Source organism: Citrus clementina, unplaced genomic scaffold (genome assembly GCF_000493195.1).
Source record: "Citrus clementina cultivar Clemenules unplaced genomic scaffold, Citrus_clementina_v1.0 scaffold_4, whole genome shotgun sequence".
Classification (NCBI taxonomy): domain Eukaryota; kingdom Viridiplantae; phylum Streptophyta; class Magnoliopsida; order Sapindales; family Rutaceae; genus Citrus; species Citrus x clementina.
In genome coordinates this window covers 9,895,712-9,917,893 of record NW_006262274.1, presented here as the reverse complement: position 1 = coordinate 9,917,893, position 22,182 = coordinate 9,895,712, and the positions used below count along the sequence as shown (strand labels likewise).

At 44.1% G+C, this 22,182-nt stretch overlaps 1 protein-coding gene across 1 annotated transcript; it reads right to left on the bottom strand.

The window, feature by feature from the left end:
• Positions 1-13,860: 13,860 nt before the first annotated feature.
• On the bottom strand, positions 13,861-16,657 carry LOC112098840 (phosphatidylinositol-3-phosphatase myotubularin-1-like). The gene is made up of 5 exons (XM_024185286.1): positions 16,374-16,657; positions 15,260-15,344; positions 14,660-14,881; positions 14,127-14,186; positions 13,861-13,945 (listed from the first exon to the last, which is right to left on the bottom strand). Exons 1-5 carry the CDS (start codon positions 16,499-16,501, stop codon positions 13,877-13,879), a joined length of 564 nt encoding a protein of 187 aa, XP_024041054.1. The 5' UTR covers positions 16,502-16,657; the 3' UTR covers positions 13,861-13,876.
• Between the last annotated feature and the right edge of the window lie 5,525 nt (positions 16,658-22,182).

Genomic DNA, 22,182 nt, shown 5'->3' with positions numbered 1-22,182 from the left:
TGAAGCCGGCGTACCCCGGCTTTCACACTCCGACGCTCAAGTTAGCAAACTCAAGCTTTAATGGTAAAGAGAGCTGGCTAATCCTCTGTAAATTAGGGTTTAAGGTTGAAGAAAACCTATTTTTTGGAGTGTGAGTGTTAATGGTGAGTGAGAGCCCTCCCCAGAATGAAACCTAGGCTCCTTTATATATGGAGTACCTCAGCTGCCACGTGGCGTACCATTTTTGGCTAACGTCCTTTTACCTCTTTATGATTTTTGGGCCGTTATCTGCATGTTCGCGGCGTATCTCATCTTTTGGAAACGTGGCGCGCGCTGGAGAGTGGTCCAGGGTACCTCTGCAGTAGCTGTCGGGTAGGCGGCTAGGGACCACTGTCCTTGGAACAGTGTCCTTCACTTTTGGCAGAGGTGGCAGGCGGCTGTCCCTCCTTTTAGCACGTCATTTTTTATCCTTAATTCTGACAAAATCGAATAATATCTTTTAGGAGGCGGAGGCGTTTCTCATGGCGGATATTTTTTGGAGATACCTCGAGTTACGTGGGGTACCTCTAATTGTACGAGGTACCTCTATTTGTGTGGGGTACCTCTATTTGTGTGGAGTACCTCTAATTATGCGGGGTACCTCAAATTGTGCCGGATTCATTCCATTGGTTGACACGTGGCGCTCTATTGACTTTCCTATTTTTCCCTCAAACAACATCCCCCTAGTTTCTTTTTGGCGAGAAGTATTGGAGGCAAAAGAAACTCATTGTATGAGTGACACATGGCGACGCGGCTGGACCGGAGGGTACCTTGCTTAGCTTCTTTCCTTGACTAAACTTTGTGTACTTCAAACTAAAAATTTTCTCTTTGTCTATTCCTTTTCCCGCTTTTTTTTTTTTTTTGACGATGAGAATGAACAGTTTTCTTCATGTGTCTTTTTCCTTTTTCTTGGGAAGTGGCAGTCGTCTGACATGTAGTTTGAATTTTGAAAATATCAATCTCACACAAACATCCATGAATTCTTTTCTCGGGCAGCGTGTTCTGTCAGGTTGAATTAAAACTCCTGACTTGTGTCAATCTTCTCTCACTTATTTTGAAAATCCCCAAACGAACTCCCAAAATTTAATTTTTTCCAGTAGCCTTTTTCTTCCATAATTTCGTCTCTTCTTCTAACTGCATCAACATTATCACAGGTAAAAAAAAAAAAAATTTCTTTACTCGTTTTTTTTTACCTCCGTTCATCTTCCCTAGGCTCTATTCTCCCTTTACTCTTTTTCTTTTATTTCCTTCTTCTTCCGTTTTCTTTCTTTCCCATTTTCTTTCTCCCTTTTCTTCTTCCCTTACTTTCTTTATTCTTTCTTCTTTCCCTCTTTTCTTTCTTCCTTTTCTTTCTTTCTTTTTTCTTTCTCTTTCTCTCTCGGTCGGCAAAGATCTGGTGCGTTTTTTGGTGTGGATCTCGGCTGCTGCAGTGGCGGTTTTGGGCTCCAGATCTGGTTGGTTCAAGGTGATTTTTCGGCTGCTCACGGCGAGATCTCGGTCCGGTGATACACACGGTAAACCTCCCTCCTTGAGTCTTCATTTTATCTCGCTTTCTCTCTTTTCTTTCTCATTTTCTTCTCTCTTTTTCTTCTTTCTTTTTCTTCTTTTTTTCTCGTTTCGGCCAACGTTTTTCTTGGAGATTTCTGGCGTCGGTTTGGTGTGGCTGCAGTCATGGCAGCCGGTTCTTCTTGGTGGCTGCAGCTTCTCAGTTTTTCTCTTCTTTTTTTCGTTTTTTTTTTGTTTCGATCGGCGTCCTCCGGCGTTCTCCTTTGTATTTTTCCGGCGTCGTTCTCCTTGGTGGCTGCAGCTTCTCAGTTTTTCTCTTTTTTTTTTTTTGGTTTTAGCCGACGTCCTCCTTTGGTGGTTTCCGGCATCCTTCTCCTAATCTCCGACGTCGGTTCTCGGTGGTTGCAGCCATTACAGCCGACGCCGGTTGCTACAGCTTCTTCGTTCTTCATTTTATTTATTTACTTATTTATAAATAATTATATATGTTTAAGCTTTATTTTTTATTTTTATACTTGTATATTTTACCCATTGTTTTTTGTTTGCCTGCAGCTTCGTTTCCCCGCGATTATCAATCCCGATCTATCGAATTGGTGAATCATAGGTATCCCTCCTTGTTTCTCCTCCTTTAGCGCATTCACAGTGGCGCTATTTTGCATACTCTGAGAAAAATTTATTTTTGTTTTTGTTGTATTTTTTTTTGTTGGTTGGTGTTTGCATTTGGTGATTGATGTGTGGTGGATGGTGCTTGGTATGGATATGTTGCTGTTTGAAAAACATGTGGCTTGTTGGATGTTTTGTTGGGGGCTTGTGGATGTGTTGTTTGGGGAACTCGTGGCTTGTTGGATGTATTGTTGGGTGTATTGTTGGGTGTATTGTTGGGGACTTGTGGATGTGTTGCTGGGGGAAAGTAGATGGGTAAGAAACATGTGGGACCCGTGAGGAAGCGACGTAAAGTTAGGGCTAGTAGGGTTGACAGCCCTCCTGCGGGTTCCCCTTCCCACATCTCCATTAGCGAGGGGGATCAGTCCCCCCCCCCCCAGCTCCTCTAGGAGTTGCAATTCTCGTTCTGAGCCCCCTCCCCCTAGGAGTATCCCTCGTGCCAGCCCACATTTTCCCAGTAAACGGCCAACCCCTCATCCTAAAAAGAAGAGTAAGTCATCTAAGCCCAAGGTTTCCGCTCGTTCCTCGGACCAGTCTCCCAAATCTCCCCCTGCCACACCTTCAAAATCTGGCAACCCTTTTTCCCTAGGTATTAGGAGGGCTACTTTGGGGGACTTAGAACAAATTAGAGCCAAATACAATATTCCTCTGTCTATCTAGCTTAGGGTACCCCATGTGGATGAGCGACCCGAGTGTCCCAAGTCTGATGGGATTGCTCTCCATATTGACCTCTTCGATCTAGGACTCCGCCTGCCCCTCCAACCATTCTTTATGAAAATGTTTAGTTATTTAGGGGTAGCTCCTGGGCAGCTGTCCCTTCCAGGGTGGAGGACACTGACGGGCTTACATGTGTTATGGTTGGAGGTCGTAAAGCGCAATATTTCGATTCGGGAGTTGAGGAGCCTTTATCAATTCAAAAAACCTAAGGGTCCCAATGTTGCTTACTTCTCCCCTTGGGGTGATCATAGCCACATTGTTGAGGGAAACCCCGCCTTAAAGAAGGGTTACCGGAAGGGGTGGTTTGTTGCAGAGGGTAGGTGGGGAACATAGACTTTGGGTGAAAAGGGCAACCCCGTGGAGGTTCTCAATTCCTTCAATACAGACTGTAAGTATCTCCCTTACTTATGGTTCTTTATCATAATCTTTCACATGAATGTCTCGCTAACCTTGGGTTCTTCATTCTTTTGCAGGTGTGACATGGGCTAAAGGATCATGCCCAGTTCAGAAGGTGGGGAGAGAGGTGAAGAAGTTTGTGGATAGGTTTCGAGGTGCATAGAAGGGTAGTGATGTGCTAGAGGAGAGCCAATTATGGAGAGCAGGGCTGATTGACCGAAGTCCTCCACCTGCTCCCGGGGGTGACTCATGTATGATTTGGGTGTCAAGGGGTACCCTATTATTATCTACGGGATTGGGGTACCCCGTTATCACCGCATCTTTATTTTGCTTCCCCTTTTTTTTCATTTCCCATTTTGCTTTTGTAGTACTTAGTACTTGTCCGGCTAACATAACTTTTGTGCATTGGTGCAGTTATGGAATCAGCGGCTGACGCTTTTGACGCCTTTTTTCAAGCGGTAGTGGGCGGTGCTTCTAGATCTCAAGATTCGGCAATACCCCAGAAAGGCTCCCGGCCACCTCGAATTCCCAGACCAAAGGGCAAGTCTCAGGGTACCTCCCACAACAGGTCGAAGGGTACCCCTCGCTCGAAGAAGAGAAAATTCGGGCTGGTTTCCGCTTTCCCCGATGAGTTACGTGAGGGTGACCTAGACCCGGCTTCCAACAAGGAGGTTTCACACTTAGCTTACTATTTTTACTACTCTGCTGAAAATGTTACCTCCGAGGTTGCTGAAGAGGCTGACAAGATGAGTTTGAGCCAGCGCTACGGTCAAGCACTTAGAGCTACCCAAGAAGTAGGCTTGCCCGAGGTACCCTGGGTGTACCCTTCATCATTTTTTTTTACTTACTTAATCCTATTGCCATACACATATATTTAACATGTCTTTTATGACCCGCAAGCATCATTCCTCCTTAGCCACTGCCTTCCAGATCTTGACTCCCTTGTTGCCGCCCAGTCAGAGGTCGACAAGTTAAGGAGTGAGCTCCAAAGCCATCAATCTCGTGAGGATCAGCTTGCCCGAGAAGTTAAAACTTTGCAAGAAAGCATTGCTGGCCTGTCGGGAGAGAAAGCTCGGGTGGAGAAGGATCGTGATGAGTTGAGGGTCACCAACGGGGATCTGCTATCCCAACAAAAGACGATGGCGGATGATGCATTCTCACTCATCATGACGGAGGTGTGGAGTGTGAATCCGGACTTGGAGGTACCCCGGGTGCAGAAATTTGTCAACAAGGCTACGATTCTGAAGACGATTGCAGAGAGGAATAAGTCTTCCCAGGCACGGTCGGGTACCCCTTCCGGGTCACCTAGGGTACCCCATCAACTTCATCCGTTGTCTGCCTCGGATGCCTCTACTTCGGCTGCTCATATTCCGAGTACCTCGGAGTCCTCTGCTGATCGCCCTCTAGAGACGGATGTTGGGGATGACGTTCCCCCCTCGGTGTAGCCTTCTCACTGTGCTCTTATTTTTTCGGATCTATCCATATTTTGCTATTTGGACTTTGTTTCTTTCTTTTTGGTTTCTCGGGATATTTTGTATTATTGGGACTTCTCTTTTGTTATGATACCATGCCATCGAGTCCTCTTGTACTTTGCATGCTTGTTATTCTGCAAATGAATGCTTGGCTAAACTGTTACCTTGTAAATGTTTAGGGTACCTCTCATTTTTTTTTTGAAATGGGGTACCCCTGGTACCTTAACAAATATCCAACATCAGGCGGATTCCCCACAAATGTGGTGCATGTCATTCTCGGAAACTATGGCGGATTCCCCATAAATAGGTAATCAAAATATCATCGCGACATCTCGATCAAACGTTGAAAGCGCAATTGGTCCAACCAATCACTTTCTTATTCTTTCGAAGTTCTCTCTGAATTTTTTGAATAACTTACCCCCTACTTTGCTCAAGTACGAGGACGGAGGTGTGGGTGTTCTCATACCTAAGCCGAACTTCGTGCCGCTAGGGTATGCCAATTTTTCTTCACCCTCGGGTCCTCTTTGACCCTCCATCTCTTTGTTTAGGTAGCTTTGTCATGCTTCCGCAGAAAGGCTACCCCTGGGCTATTCCCTCCGTTGCCCATCTTGGCTTTACATAGATCGTCACGATCTAGGCATATCGGGTACCCTGACTGGTCCTGTGATAGGTTAGTCATAATTGACAAACGTATGGCGAGAATTGCATATTACCAGATGCAAGGGTATATTAATGACGATAAATGAATATAATCCGCACTCTAAGATCGAAGTGGAGAAAAATAAAGAAAGAACCCACATCATATTTGTTGAGAAAGAAAATGCATTTATAGATAACGAAAGCATTGATCAATACATGACTTAGCTTTGTTACCCTGAGGAGAATGGGAGACCGCAAGACGTCCTATCCTTTTCATTTGACAATTAAAGAAACTCTAAAGTTGCAACTGACCAACATAGGGCATTTGGGGTACCCCATTTGGCCTACCACACAAAAACATTAAAGAAAGCAAATAACAGCAAAAGACTAGAGGTTAAGACACTGTCCTTTAGTAATATTTCTGTAGCATTGCAGCATTCCAAGAGTGCCTCATAATTGTGCCATCCATGTGGAGTAGCTTGTATGCTCCTGTCCCAACGGGTTTGTCGATGCGGTAGGCTCCTTCCCAATTTACCCCGAAAGTGCCTTCGCAGGGTACCCTAGTGTTCTGAGTCACCATTCTCAAGACCAAGTCTCTTTTCTTGAAGGATCGAGGGCGTACCCTTTTTTCGTATAGACCTGAAATGCGATGCTGATATATGGCTGTCCTCAGTTCTGCTCTAGCTCTTTTTTCAGCCACTAAATCAAGGTTTGAAGCAACCAAGGAGGTGTTCTCGGCCTCATCAAAGTATTCAACCCTGTGAGAGGGTACTCCAATTTCTGCTGGAATCACTGCGTCAACACTGAATGCGAGGGAAAACGGGGTCTCCCTGATGGAGGTGTTTTGAGTAGTCCGGTATGCCTACAGTACCCCAGGTAGCTCGTCTACCCATGCTCCCTTTCTTTCTTCTAGCTTCTTCTTCAGGATACCTTTGATAATCTTGTTAACGGTTTCGACTTACCCATTAGATTGGGGGTGGGCAGGTGTAGCAAATCAGTTGGCTATCCCCAACTCTGAACAAAAGCTTCAAAATTTTTCATTATCGAATTGCTTGCCGTTATCACTGACAATTGCATAGGGGATTCCAAATCTGCAAATGAGATTCTTCCAAATGAATTCGGTGGTTTTCCTTTCTGTGATGCTTGTTAGTGGCTCCACTTCCGCCCATTTTGTAAAATAAACTACCGCCACGACTGCATGTTTTGCTTGCCCCTTTCCGGTAGGTAACGGTCCAATGAGATCCACTCCCCATATAGCGAAGGGCCAAGGGGAAGATATAACTGTTAGCTTCTCTAGGGGTAGGTGGGGTACCTGGCGAACCTTTGGCATTTGTCACAGCTTCGTACTATATTCTTGGCATCTTCCCGCATGGTTGGCCAGTAGTACCCCTGACGGAGAGCTTTTTACGCTAGTGATTGTGCTCCATAGTGATTGCCACAAATCCCCTCATGTATCTCCCTTATGGCATACTCGGCCTCGTCGCTTCCCAAGCATTTAAGGTAAGGAAGAGTGAACCCTCTTCTGTATAGGGTACCCTGGATCAGGCAATACCGGGCAACTTTATACTTTAATCTTCTTGCTTCACTTTTATCAGAGGGGAGGTCTCCGTCCTTGAGGTACCTTATGATAGGCTCCATCCAAAGCACCTCATCGGACAATGATCCTACTTCTAATGGCTCTGGGAGACCAACACTGGGTGCGGGTATGTATTCTGTTGTGATGGGGCTAGATGACTGAGCTACCCCAAGGGATGCCATTTTTGCCAGGGTGTCGGCTTCGTTGTTCTCTATTCGGGGTACCCTTTCCATCTTAACCTCACAAAATTGGGATATCAACTCTCTGATTTTTCCGAGGTACCCTTTTATGTTTTCCTCTTTCGCTTGATATTGTGCGATAATCTAGCTTACCACCAACTGTGAGTCACTCTTGACGTGTACCCTTTTTGCTCCCAAAGCCTTCGACATCCTCAACCCCGCTATGATTGCCTCGTACTCGGCGTCGTTGTTTGAAGCCTTGAATCCGAATTGCAGGGCGTAGCATATTTTCACCTTGTTCAGGTCGATTATAGTAACTCCCGCGCCACTTCTGTGTGAGTTAGAGGAACCATCCACATATATGTCCCAGACCTGCTCCTCTTCATCGGTGGGTGGGGTATCTAACAGGTATCTCAGATCACCTTCACCACTTGAGTCATTGGCGAATTCCGTAATGAAATCAGCGATGACCTGGGCTTTAATCACCGAACGAGGCTTGAAGATGATGTCGAACTCGCTAAATTCGAGGGACCATCGGAGGAGCCTTTCGGACATGTTTAACTTCTGAAGGATTTACCGAAGGGGAAGGTTGGTGACGACTGCAATGGTGTGAGCCTGAAAATATGGTCTGAGCTTCCCTGCGGAGACAACCAATGCCAAAATGATCTTCTCAGAGGTGGGGTACCTCTTTTCGACATCAACCATAGCCTTACTAGTGTAGTAAATAGGTCGTTGTACCCCATTATCATCCTCTCGGAGTAACACAGAGCTGGTGGCGTGCTCGGATACGGCAAGATACAACAGAAGCACCTCTCCCGGCTCAGGTTTGGCAAGTAGTGGAGCATTAACGAGGTACCCCTTCAGTTCTTGGAAAGCCTCTTCGCAATCGGGTGTCCATTGGAGCTTTTTGCCAGTCTTCAAAGCTTTGAAAAAAGGTTTACATCGGTCGGTAGCCTTGGAGATAAAGCGGCTTAGAGCAGCTACCCGGCCTGCCAAGCTTTGAACCTCCTTGATGGTGCTTGGCGATTTCATGTCAAGAACCGCGTAAATTTTATCGAGGTTGGCTTCAATCCCCCGTTGTTGTACCATGAACCCGAGAAACTTTCCCGAGGTGACCCCGAACGCACATTTTTCAGGGTTAAGCCGCATCTGATGTCTTCTCAAAACGGTAAAGGTATCTCTGAGGTGCCCCAGGTGTTCCCCCGCATGCACCGATTTGGTGATCATGTCGTCTATGTACACCTCCATGGTGCGCCCGATTTGTTCCTTGAAAATTTTGCTCACTAGCCGCTGATAGGTAGCCCCGGCATTCTTCAAACCAAACGGCATAACCTTATAACAGTATAACCCACGGTTGGTGATGAATGCCGTTTTCTCTTGATCGGGTTCATACATTGGGATTTGGTTGTAACCGGAGAAGGCGTCCATAAAACTAAGCATCTCATGCCCCGCTGTTGCATCAACCAGCTGATCCACCCGGGGAAGTGGGAAGCTATCCTTGGGGCAGGACTTGTTTAAATCGGTGAAATCCATGCACATACACCACTTTCCGTTTGATTTCTTGACAAGAACAAAATTGGATACCCAATCGGGGTACACTGCTTCCCGAATAAACCGTGCTGCTAATAGGCGGTCTACCTCTTGTTCAATTGCATCGTACCTCTCTTGATTGAAGGCGCGACGCTTCTGTTTGACCGGTTTATTATGCGGGCTGATATTGAGTTTGTGACAAGAGAGAGAATGTGGGATACCCGGCATATCCGAGTGGGACCAAGCAAATACATCGAGGTGCTCACGTAGGAAGGTGATGAGTTTCTCTCTTTGTTCCTCCGAGAGGTTGGAGCCTACTTTCACTGTCTTTGTTGGGTCGGTGGCGTAAATCGAGACTGAAATAAGATCTTCAACTGGGGTACCCCTTTTTCATCCTTCAATATTCGGGGATCCAAGGGTGCCTCGACTTCACACCTGGGCTCCAATTGGTCCCCATGGGTACTCTCGAGCTATCCCCCGCAACTGCTTCTACTCCCGGACGATCTACAATAAGAAAATCAATCATATGAACAACATGGTGAGGTACCTTACCAAGTGTAACGGGAAGCGTAATGATGCCTTTTGGTATAACCATATCTCCAGCGAACCCAATAAGAGGCGTATCATATGGGGTGATCTTTGGCGACTCAATCAATAGTTGATCCAAGGCACTTTTGAAAATGATGTCAACGGAGCTGCCGGTATCCACAAGAGTTCTTGCTACCTTACCAGTGGCAACCTTCAACGTAATTACGAAGGCATCATCGTGGGAGTACGAGATGCCCTTCGCATCTTTTTCTGTAAAAAGGATAGGCGGGGGATGGTGGGGTACCTTTGGTGTACCCCATTCATTAAGGTTGACTTCTCTGCCAATATTGGTGGTTATCGACAACGATCTACCATAGCCTTTGATAGCCCTCCTAGATTGGTCTGCTAAAGTCGGTCCGCCCATGATCATCCAGACATACACGCCCTTCTTGTGTGCAGGGGGTACCTCTCGTTCAGGACTGCCATCAGCTACCCGCTTGCCTTTATCCTGCTCTGCGGATTTCCGAGCTTCTCTCATGCCAGCAACAAATTCTTTGAGGTACCCGCTGAGAATCAAAGATTCAATTTCCTCTCGCTAGGTGAAGCACTCGGCTGTGCTGTGACCAAAGTCCTCATGGAACTCGCAATACTTCAGGCTACGCTTCATGTTGGGGCACTTTTTCATTGGCTTAGGAGGACGGAGGAGGCCGCTATCCTGAATGTGGTAGAAGATCTGCTCTGGGGATCGATTCAGTGGGTGGTAAGATTCGTACCGAGGCCTCGGTGGTGGCTCTCGCTGATCCAGTGGTCGCGATCTTGGAGGTTGGGGTACCCTTGAGGTACCCTGAAGGTTATACCCTCGTCCCTGCAGGGCAGCCCGTAGAGGGCTTCGTGCTCGGCGTACCCGCAGTATTGGGGCCTCCACCCGCTTGGACTTCTCCTTATTCTTTATAACATCGGCCTTATCTTCTTGGCGCTTCAATTGGCATTTTTCGTCCATCTCCACTTGTTGCAACGCCCGAGAACGGGCTTCCCCATATGAAAGTGGACGCTTTTTTTGAAAAGAACGTCATAACTTGTCCAACCGTAAATTTTTCTCAAAATGGGTCAATGTGTATTGGTTTCCAAATGCTCCAGTTCGCAGCACCTCTTGGTGGAAACGACTTACATACTCTGCCAAAGGCTCGGCTTCCCCTTGCTTGATAAAGGCAAGTTTGGAGGCTACCCTATCTTGAGTGGAAGCATAGAAAAACTCTTTAGTAAATTCGGATAACAATTGGTGTAAGGAAGATATGCTACCCGCTTTCAAAGAGCGAAACCATGACTTCGCAGGGCCCGTGAGTGTGTGTGTAAACATCCTACACATGGCGCTCTCATCTACACCCTTGATAAGCATTTGGTCACGGTATAGCTCAGCATGCTCCGAGGGGTCAGTGGTACCCGAGTATTGGGGTATCTGAGGCATGGCGAACGCCTCGGCGAGAGTTGCCGTCCTAATCTCCATAGTAAATAGCGATTGGTAGGTCATTGGCGTTGGAGCAGCGGTGATGTTTTTCTTCTCGGAGAGGAGCTTCACTTGGGCTTCCAGGTTCTCCATCTTTTCCACAAGTTCGAGGGATACCCTCGGTGTACTCGATGATGTTGCCGCCATTTGAGAAGCCATTTTGGCGTTTAACTTCTCACGGAGATCCTCGTGGGTACGCTTTGCATGCCTCGTACCCTGGCTACTACGGGAATTGCAAGAGGCGGTGGAACGCTCGTCGCGGGACCCCATGGTTTGAAACTTAGAACGGGTACCCGATGGCCTAGGCTTTGGCTTGCTGGCCTCGGGTACCCCTCTTCTGACCATAGCTTGGTCATCCGTTTGAGGTGGTGGAGCTTCTAGCGTCACTGGTGGAAGTGAACTTTCAGGTGCCCGAGATCCGACCGCCCTAAGTATTGCGTGGGCAAGATCCTTAAAACGCTTGTGTGAAATAGGTTCTTCTTCTTGGCGAACACCCGTTGATTGCTTGACACCCTTGCTCTTACTGATGCGGGCTACCCTTCTCGCGGGATCACTACCTTCACTACTGCTGTCATCTCTCATCCTTGTAGGATCCCCCATTAAACCTTCGGGAGGTACGTTGGGTGCCATGTATTGGAGTACACACAACAACTAGTTTGGTAACCGTGGAGAAGGCTTTTTGTGCGTGTCCCCACAGACGGCGCCAATTGTTTTCAACTGATTTTGGGGTAGGAAAAGTCAAACCAATCTAGAACAATGAATTTATATTTTTAGGGGAGATGGGGTACCTCACTAGTTTATTGTGTGCGGTGCGGTGTATCTAAGATTTGGGGGAGGTGAGAAAGGGAGAGAGAGTGGTAACAATGGTGAAAGGTTTAGAACTAAGAGAGCTGTCCTTTGAAATGGGCTCCATGCCTGCAAAATAATGAAATAGAGGTTAGAGGTGAAGCCGGGGTACCCCGGCGTTCACACTCCGACGCTCAAGTTAGCAAACTCAAGCTTTAATGGTAAAGAGAGCTGGCTAGCCCTCTGTAAATTAGGGTTTAAGGTTGAAGAAAACCTATTTTTTGGAGTGTGAGTGTTAATGGTGAGTGAGAGCCCTCCCCAGAATGAAACCTAGGCGCCTTTATATATGGAGTACCTCAGCTGCCACGTGGCGTACCCTTTTTGGCTAACGTCCTTTTATCTCTTTATGATTTTTAGGCCGTTATCTGCATGTTCGCAGCATATCTCATCTTTTGGAAACGTGGCGCGCACTGGAGAGTGGTCCAGGGTACCTCTACAGTAGCTGTCGGGTAGGCGGCTAGGGACCACTGTCCTTGGGACAGTGTCCTTCACTTTTGGTAGAGGTGGCAGGCGGTTGTCCCTCCTTTTAGCACGTTGTTTTTTATCCTTAATTCTGACAAAATCGAATAATATCTTTTAGGAGGCGGAGACGTTTCTAATGGTGGATATTTTTTGGAGATACCTCGAGTTACGTGGGGTACCTCTAATTGTACGGGGTACCTCTATTTGTGTGGGGTACCTCTATTTATATGTGATACGTCTATTTATATGGGATACGTCTATTTACATGGGGTACCTCTAATTGTGTGGGGTACCTCTATTTGTGTGGAGTACCTCTAATTATGCGGGGTACCTCAAATTGTGCCGGATTCATTCCATTGGTTGACATGTGGTGCTCTATTGCCTTTCCTATTTTTCCCTCAAACAATAAGTAAACAAGCTGATTTTGCACCAGCAAATATAAACATCATTCATAAGAATGCTTGTACCAGTTATATATGTTCATTAATAAAACAACAACTTCAGGAGAGGAAATGTAGCAAAATTTCTCTTTGACCAGTCGTTCCTGAGATTATACAACATACTAATGAAGTAAAAGAAACATCCAAACCATGCTGACAAGCTAAAAACATAATGAAATCAATTTAACAAAAATTACAAGCTAACTTAAAATACAACCTTTTAATCCATTATACTTTAGATTTATCTGTATAGTTTGTTAATGCTTCCTTCTGAACAAATTGTATCATTTATACTCTTAATCCTTCTCAAACTCTATAACTTTTGCAGCAATTTTTCTTTTTTCTTTTTAATTGACAAAAACAAAAGACCATTATGCTTTTAAATATAACAGTTCCACTATGTAATAATCACATCAAGAATTCTTAATTTTTTCTCATCCTTTCTACTTCGAAAGAGGAAATTTTTTTTTAAAAAAAAAGATTTGAACCTCAGACTTGTATCAATGTAACTTATCATTTCCCTTAACTAAAGATTTAATCAAAAAGACCAAGCCCCTGGGCATGTAAAGCCATCGCACTGCAGGAAAAACAATAGAAAAGGAAAAAGAGAGAGAACTTAAAAAAGCAGCTCTTTAGGACAAATTACTGGCTAAGTCCTGCTGTTATCCCAATATTCATAACAGATGAAGTAAATCCATGCTAGTTACCATAGCTATTATTGGACTAGGATCCACCCCACTGCTTGTATTAATGTGAAACTACCTGTTGCACAAGAAGTTTCCAAAGCGACAAGAAAGCACACAGTCCAAGAAATTCACCAGAAAAGGTTGGGTACGAAAGAGTAGAAAAGTCAACAATTGGTTTTCTCTGTATAGTTTAGATTTATCTGTATAGTTTGTTAATGCTCCCTTCTGAACAAATTGTATCATTTATACTCTTAATCCTTCTCAAACTCTATAACTTTTGCAGCAATTTTTCTTTTTTCTTTTTAATTGACAAAAACAAAAGACTATTATGCTTTTAAATATAACAGTTCCACTATGTAATAATCACATCAAGAGTTCTTAATTTTTTCTCATCCTTTCTACTTCGAAAGAGGAAACATTAAAAAATGAAAAAAAGATTTGAACCTCAGACTTGTATCAATCTAACTTTTCATTTCCCTTAACTAAAGATTTAATCAAAAAGACCAAGCCCCTAGGCATGTAAAACCATCGCACTGCAGGAAAAACAATAGAAAAGGAAAAAGAGAGAGAACTTAAAAAAGCAGCTCTTGAGGACAAATTACTGGCTAAGTCCTGCTGTTATCCCAATAGTCATAACAGATGAAGTAAATGCATGCCAGTTACCACAGCTTTTATTGGAATAGGATCCAACCCACTGCTTGTATTAATGTGAAACTACCTGTTGCACAAGAAGTTTCCAAAGCGACAAGAAAGCACACAGTCCAAGAAATCCACCAGAAAAGCCTGGATACGAAAGAGCAGAAAAGTCAACAATTGGTTTTCTCTGGAAAGGATATGAAACAATGAAGAGAGAAGGGGGAAAAAAATGGAAAGAAAGAAAACATTTCACCAGCACATTCAAGTTTAATGATGGGATATGTTACAGAATAAGAAATTCATTTCACATATAGAAGAAAATACATACCGACGAGAACTCAAAGGCAAATGGATACATCCGCATCAATTGTGAAACACAATCAACCCACTGCCGAAACAAATTCACACACCAGATCATTAATTTTTCATCAGACAAACTTATAACACAACTAGAAAGCTGAAGTCCTCGCACAGTAGAGCCAAAGGCATGGAAGAGGAGGACCTCAAGGCAAGCTAGTGTTTATATAGGATTGAGCAGCTACTTAATGAAGTGCGCTAAGAACTTGAGCTTTTGGGTCACAAGGTTTCTCTAACATGGTATCAAAAGATAGCGTCTCAAGTTAAATTTCCACAAGTGCAAACTCAATTTTAATTATTTAAATTTCAATTCTTTGGTTCATTTTCGAGCTCTCCTGTATCTAAGCCCATCTGCAAGCTCGTCTTAGTCAACATTTCACATGATGCATGTTAAGATTTGTTTTTCATGCCCTTATCGGTTTAAGCTTTTGAATTTTGAAAATATTAATTAAATGAAGATTCTACTAACGACTCAATAGTTAAATTAAATATTAATGCAAGAACCTGCAAAAATATGGGAGAATAGTTGTTCTGTGCATGAGAAGAACCAGAAGCTTGAGGTGCTAATGAACCAGACGATTGGCGCATGGGTGATGACGGAAAACTCCCAGTAGAGGACTGCCTACATAATTCAAAAGATATATCACCACTTCCAGAGAGGGTTGGCATTCCCACACGATCCGAAAATGGATGGCCAAATGCTAGCCAATCTTTTTCAACAAGTGCCTGCACCAAGAAAAAAGATTTTCTAATTTATGAGTCACATCACGCATCACACTGAGTGCATTTCTGAAGAGCAAGGCAAATGATATCCATGTTACCATCTCATATGGATAAGACAAATAAGAACGGTACAGCAACCCAAGAAGAAAATAAAATATAAGCAAAGAAAAAAAAATCAATGCTAACACTTGATTCTGAGACAGTAAAATTAAAATGGGAAAAAAATAAACTAAAAGGGCCACAAAAAAACTATGCATGCAACAAAAGAGTTCCCACATTGCCTCTCATACTAGATTATTTAAGAACATCTTGGCAGAAACATCAGAAAAAAAGATCTTAAGACTGCCAATAAGAGCTAAAGTTTCAAGCATAAAAATGTACCTGAAATCCAGCGAATGTTCGATAGTATGGATCAAGTAACAAATTAGCAAGTGCAACCAACTCAGTTGTTCTATCCCAACCATCACTGCATAACACAAAGGGAAATGAACATGTTAGACACCAAAATACAAAAATGTTAAAAAAGGCCAATAAAGGCCAATTTCAGGGAAACACCAGAAATACAAATTTTCCATTTTGTTGAGTGTCAACAAAACGTTTTCATTTTATTAATCTTTAACACATCAAAATAGGAATTACCTAGGACTTCAAACATGAAATCTCTAATATCTATCCTGATTACAGAAGTAGGCGAAATTGCAATAAAAATTCTTGTCTCTTGCTCTCTCTATCTCGCAGCTCTCTAAATGGTGGAATAAAAAGTCATTTGGATTAAACTCAACTCACTCTAAATTAGGGTGTGTTTGGGAAAAAAAATTGCTAAGCTACCAAAGCCCAGCTACAAGTGTTACCAAACCCTTTAGTAGCTGGGCTTTGCACCACACTCCCAAACGGGCTATTAATTACACAACTTCATAGACAACTTTAACATCATCGTAATCACTCCAATCTAAAGCTCAGTTTGAGAACTGGATTTTTATCTGCCTCTCTTAGTCTTCAAAGATTGCTGCCAGCAATCCATGAAAAACTCCTGGAGTAGACCTACGTAAAAATACACAATTTTTGACAAAGAGCCCTCCCAAGTTCACATATGAAAACAATGGATTGGTCATTATACCTTGCTGACCAGAGTTTCAGATAAAAACAGCTTAAAAGAAAATAAACAAACAAATAAAGAAATGATACATGACGAGGTCCTTTTGAAATCATCCTGTCTGTCATCCAAGACAAATAGAAAATTCTATAAATGTAACCTAACCCTGTCTCTGCATATATGATATAAACCAGAAATAAGGAATCTAAAAATTGCATATATCTAGAAATATGACTCAATAGCCAATCAAGAATTTATTTAAGTATTTATAGTTGTTATGAAGCAAAGCTTACATAACTAAAAATTCAAAATGTCAAACTTTTCTGAGCAGAAACTGAAATATTTTTATCCATTTCTAGTAATGACCAGTCCAGGAAGTTATGACATCAAAAAACTTCCGACCTGCAATGTACTAGCACAGAAGCTGATTCTAAAGCGATTTGTGCAGCAATCCAAGCTGAACCAGCCAGGATACTCTGAACATGTATTAACCAACCACTGTCTCCAAGGGTTGATACTGAAGCTGACATACTGCTTAGATTGCCCCCACCCCATGTCCAACCACCATGTCTCTGTCAATAAAATTGGAAAATAGCATAAACAGATGTTCAAAGGATAACAGTTATCCAAAGTTCAGCAGACAGACATTTAAAAAACCTTAACAATTCAACCTGAGGATATCCACCTTGTAACACTTTCAAAAAAAAAAAATTGAGGAATTTGAACATTTTATACAGACTGAGCACTGAGCAAATGACTCAAATTAAAAATACCATAAACAAGTAATGTGACAAGGTTCCAACTCAACATGAGAGGAACTGTGAGGTAATAATGTTCCTAGAACTGCAAATGCTCTTCATAAATTTGTGTCAAGCATGTTGCGGCTGATGTCAGAAGCAAGCTTTTTTTTTTCTCAGCATTCGTGACACCGATTAAAAGAACTTAAGATAAGAAAAGAAAAGATCTTCATGGGTCCCATGACTAACCAAGGCTTCAAACAATGACGCCGAATACGAGGACATTATAGCAGGGTTGAGGATGTCGAAGGCTTTGGGAGCAAAGAGGGTACACATCAAGAGCGACTCCCAGTTGGTGGTAAGCCAAATTACCGCACAATATCAAGCGAAAGAGGAAAACATGAAGGGGTACCTCGGAAAAACGAAAGAATTGATGTCCCAATTTTGCGAGGTTAAGGTGGAAAGGGTACCCCAACTGGAGAACAGCGAAGCCGACACCTTGGCAAAAATGGCGTCCCTTGGTGTAGCTCAGTCAGCTGGCCCCATCACGACAGAACACATACCCGCCCCCAGCATTGATCTCCTAGAGTCGTTGGACGTAGGATCACTTCCAACGAGGTACTTTGGATGGAGCCTATCATAAGGTACCTCAAGGACGGAGACCTCCCCTCTGATAAAAGTGAAGCAAGAAGACTAAAGTATAAAGCATCGCGGTACTGCCTGATCCAGGATACCCTATACAGAAGAGGATTCACTCTTCCTTACCTTAAATGCTTGGGAAGTGACGAGGCCGAGTATGTCATAAGGGAGATACATGAGGGGATTTGTGGCAATCACTATGGAGCACAATCACTGGCGTAAAAAGCTCTCCATCAGGGGTACTACTGGCCTACCATACGGGAAGATGCCAAGAATATGGTACGAAGCTGTGACAAATGACAAAGGTTCGCCAAGGTACCCCACCTACCCCCAGAGAAGCTAACAAATATATCTTTCCCTTGGCCTTTCGCTATATGGGGAGTGGACCTCATTGGCTCGTTACCTACCGGGAAGGGGCAAGCAAAACATGCAATCGTGGCAGTAGATTATTTCACAAAGTGGGCGGAAGCAGAGCCACTAACAAGCATCACAGAAAGGAAAACCATGGAATTCATTTGGAAGAATCTCATTTGCAGATTTGGGATCCCCTATGCAATTGTTAGTGATAACGGCAAGCAATTCGATAATGAAAAATTTCAAAATTTTTGTTCGGAGCTTGGGATAGCCAACCAATTTGCTACACCTGCTCATCCCCAATCTAATGGGCAAGTCGAAGTCGTTAACAAGATTATCAAAGGTATCCTGAAGAAGAAGCTAGAAGAAAGAAAAAGGAGCATGGGTAGACGAGCTGCCTGGGGTTCTGTGGGCCTACCGGACTACTCAAAACACTTCCACCTGGGAGACCCATTTTTCCCTCGCATTCGGTGTTGACACAGTGATTCCAGCAGAAATCGGGGTACCCTCTCACAGGGTTGAATACTCTTATGAGGCCGAGAACACCTCATTGATTGCTTCCAACCTTGATTTGGTGGCCGAAAAAAGGGCTAGAGCAGAATTGAGGACAGCCATATATCAGCATCGCATTTTGGGTCTATATGAAAAAAGGGTACGCCCTCAATCCTTCAAGAAAGGAGACTTGGTCTTGAGAAGGGTAACTCAAAACACTAAGGTACCCTGCGAAGGCACTTTTGGGGCAAATTGGGAAGGACCTTACCGCATCGACAAACCTGTTGGGTCAAGTGCATACAGGCTACTCCACGTGGATGGGACAATCGTGAGGCACCCCTGGAATGCTGTAATGCTATGGAAATATTACTAAAGGACAGTGTCTTAACCTTTAGTCTTTTGCTGCTATTTGCTTTCTTTAATATTTTTGTGTGGTAGGCCAAATGGGGTACCCCCAAACGCCCTATGTTGGTCAGTTGCAACTTTAGAGTTTATTTAATTTTCAAATGAAAAGGATAGGAAGTCTTGCGGTCTCTCATTCTTCTCAGGGTAATAAAGCTAAGTCATGTATTGATCAACGCTTTCGTTATCTATAAATGCATTTTCTTTCTCAACAAATATGATGTGGGTTCTTTCTTTATTTTTCGTTACTTCGATCTTAGAATGCGGATTATATTCATTTATCGCCATTAATATACCCTCGCATCTGGTTATATGCAATTCTCGTCATACACTTGTCAATTATGACTAACATATCACAGGACCAGCCAGGATACCTGATATGCCTGGATCGTGACGATTTATGCAGAGCCAAGATGGGCAACAGAGTGAACAGCCCAGGAGTAGCCTTTCTGCAGAAGCATGACAAAACTACCTAAACAAAAAGAGTGAGGGTCAAAGAGGACTCGAGGGTGGAGTAAAACCGGCATACCCTAGCGCCACGAGGTTCAGCTTAGATATGAGTACACCCACACCTTCGTCCTCTTACTTGAGCAAAGTAGGGGGTAAGCTATTCAAAAAATTCGAAGGGAACTTCGAAGGAATAAGAAATTGATTGGTTGGACCAATTGTGCACTTTCAATTTTTGATCGAGATGTCGCGAGGATGTTTTGATTACATATTTGTGGGAAATTCGCCATAGTTGCCAAGAAGGGCATGCACCAAATTCGACGATCTATATAAACCAGCAGGCGCCTGATGTTGAATATTTGTTAAGGTACCGGGGGTACCCCGTTTTAAAAAAAAAAGAAAAAAGAAAAATGAGAGGTACCCTGAAAATTTGTAAGATAACAGTTTAGTCAAGCATTCATTTGCAGAATAACAAGAATGCAAAGTACGAGAGGGCTCGGTGGCATGGAATCATAACAAAAGAGAAGTCCCAATAATAAAAAATATCCTAAGAAACCAAAAAGAAAGAAACAAGTTCCAAATAGCAAAATGTGGATAGATCCAAAACATAAGAGCATAGTGAAAAGGCTACAGCAAGGGTGGAACACCATCCCCATCATCTTTCTCCAGAGGGCAATCAGCAGAGGACTCTGAGGTACCCAGAATATGAGCAACCGAAGTAGGGCATCTGAGGCGGGTAACGGCTGAAGCGCGCGGGGTACCTTAGGCGACTCGGAAGGGGTACCCGACCTTGCATGGGAAGACTTCTTCATCTCCGCAATCGTCTTCAGAATCGTGGCCTTGTTGACGAATTTCTGCACACTGGATACCTCCAATTCCGAATCCACACTCCACACCTCCGTCATGATAAGTGAGAATGCATCCTCTGCCATCGTCTTTTGTCGGGATAACAGATCCTTGTTTGTGGCCTTCAACTCATCGCAATCCTTCTCCACTCGAGCTTTCTCTCCCGATAGGCCAGTAATGCGTTCTTGCAAAGTTTTGACTTCTCGAGCAAGCTGATCCTCGCGAGACTGACGACTTTGGAGCTCACCCCTTAACTTGCTGACCTCTGATTGGGCAGCAACAAGGGAGTCGAGGTCTGGAAGGCAATAGCTGAGGAGAAAATATGCTTGCAGGTCATAGAAGACATATTAAATATATGTGTATGGCAATAGGATTAAATAAGTAAAAAATGAAGGGTACACCCGGGGTACCCCGGGAAAGCCTACCTCTTGGGTAGTCCTGAGTGCTTGACCATAACGCTGGCTCAAACTCATCTTGTCTATCTCTTCAGCGACCTCGAAGGTAACATTTTCGGTAGAATAATAGAAACAGCGAGCCAAGTGTGAAACCTCCTTGTTGGAAGCCGGGTCTAGGTCATCTTCACGCAACTCATCGAGGAAAGCAGAAACCAGCCCGAATTTTCTATTCTTTGAACGAGGGGTACCCTTCGACGCACTTTGGGAGGTACCCTGAGATTTCCCCTTTAGTCTGGGAGCTCGAGGTGGCCAAAAACTTTTCTAAGGTACCGCCGAATCCTGAGATCCAGAAGCACCACCCACTACCGCTTGGAAAAATGCATCAAAAGCGTCACCCGCTGACTCCATAACTGCACCCAATGCACAAAAGTTATGTTAGCTGGACGAGTACTAAGTACAAAAGCAAAAATGGGAAATGAAAAGTGGGGAAGCAAAATAAAGAATGCAGTGATGACGAGGTACCCCAGTCCCGTAGATAATAATAGGGTACCCCCCGACACCCAAATCATACACGAGTCACCCCCGGGAGGAGGTGGAAGACTTTGGTCAATCAGCCCCGCTCTCCATAATCTGCTCTCCTCTAACACTTCACTACTCCTCTGTGCACCTCGAAGCCTCTCTACAAACTTCTTCACATCTCTCTCCACCTCCTAAACTGGGCATGATCCTTTAGCTCACGTCACACCTACAAAAGCATGGAGAACCCAAGGTTAGCGAGACATCCATGTGAAATATTAAGATAAAGAACCGTAAATAAGGAAATACTTACAGTCTACATTAGAGGAATTGGGAACCTCCACGGGGTTATCCTTTTCATCCAGAGTTTCTGTCCCCCACCTACCATCAGCCATAAACCATCCATTTCTATAACCCTTCTTCAAGGCGGGGTCCCCCTCAACAATATGGCCATGATCACCCCAAGTAGAAAAATAAGCAATAGCGGGACCCTTAGGCTTTTTGAATTAGTAAAGGCCCATCAATTCCCGCATAGAAATGTTGCGCCTCAATACCTCCAACCATAACACATGTAAACCTGTAAGTGTCCTCCACCCGCGAAGGGACAGCTGCCCAGGAGCTACCCCCAAATAACTAAACAGTCTCATATAAAAAGGTTGGAGGGCAGGCAGAGTCCTAGATCAAAGAGGTCAATGTGGAGAGCAATCCCGTCAGACTTCGGACACTCAGGTCGTTCATCCACATAGGGTACCCTAAGCTGGACAGAGGGAGGAATATTGTATTTGGCTCTAATTTGTTCTAAGTCCCCTAAAGTAGCTCTCCTAGTGCCTAGGGAATAAAGGTTGCCAGATTTTAAAGGTGTGGCAGAGAGAGACTTGGGAGACCGGTCTGAGGAACGAGCTGGAACCTTGGGCTTGGATGACCTACCTTTTGTTTTAGGATGAGGGGTTGGCCGTTTACTAGGAAAGTGTGGGATGACACGAGGAGTACTCCTAGGGGGAGGGAGCTCAAAGTGAGAGTTACAACTCCCAGAGGTACTAGGGGAAGATCTATTCTCCTCGCTAATGGAGATGTGGGAAGGAGAACCCGCAGGAGGGCTGTCAACCCTACTAGCCCCAACTGCACAACGCTTCCTCACTGGCCCCGTAGGTTTCTTGCCCATTTACTTTCCCCCAACAACATAACCATGAAGCCACAATTCCCCCAACAACATAACCACCAAGCCACAATTCCCCCAACAACATTTTCATACCATACACCACCCACCACACATCAACCATCAAATGCAAACATCAACAAAAAAAAAACAAACAAACAAACAAATTTTTCTCAGAGTATGCAAAATAGTGCCATTGTAAATGCGCCAAAGGAGGAGAAACGAGG

Excerpts from the sequence above, each read along its gene's own strand:
- LOC112098840 (XM_024185286.1), bottom strand. The coding sequence starts at position 16,501 with ATGTCAGCTTCAGTATCAACCCTTGGAGACAGTGGTTGGTTAATACAT. Across the intron at positions 14,187-14,659 it reads ATTCTCCCATATTTTTGCAG|TGGGTTGATTGTGTTTCACA; the intron begins GTTCTTGCATTA and ends TTGTTTCGGCAG. Across the intron at positions 13,946-14,126 it reads TTGCCTTTGAGTTCTCGTCG|GCTTTTCTGGTGGATTTCTT; the intron begins GTATGTATTTTC and ends TTTCGTATCCAG.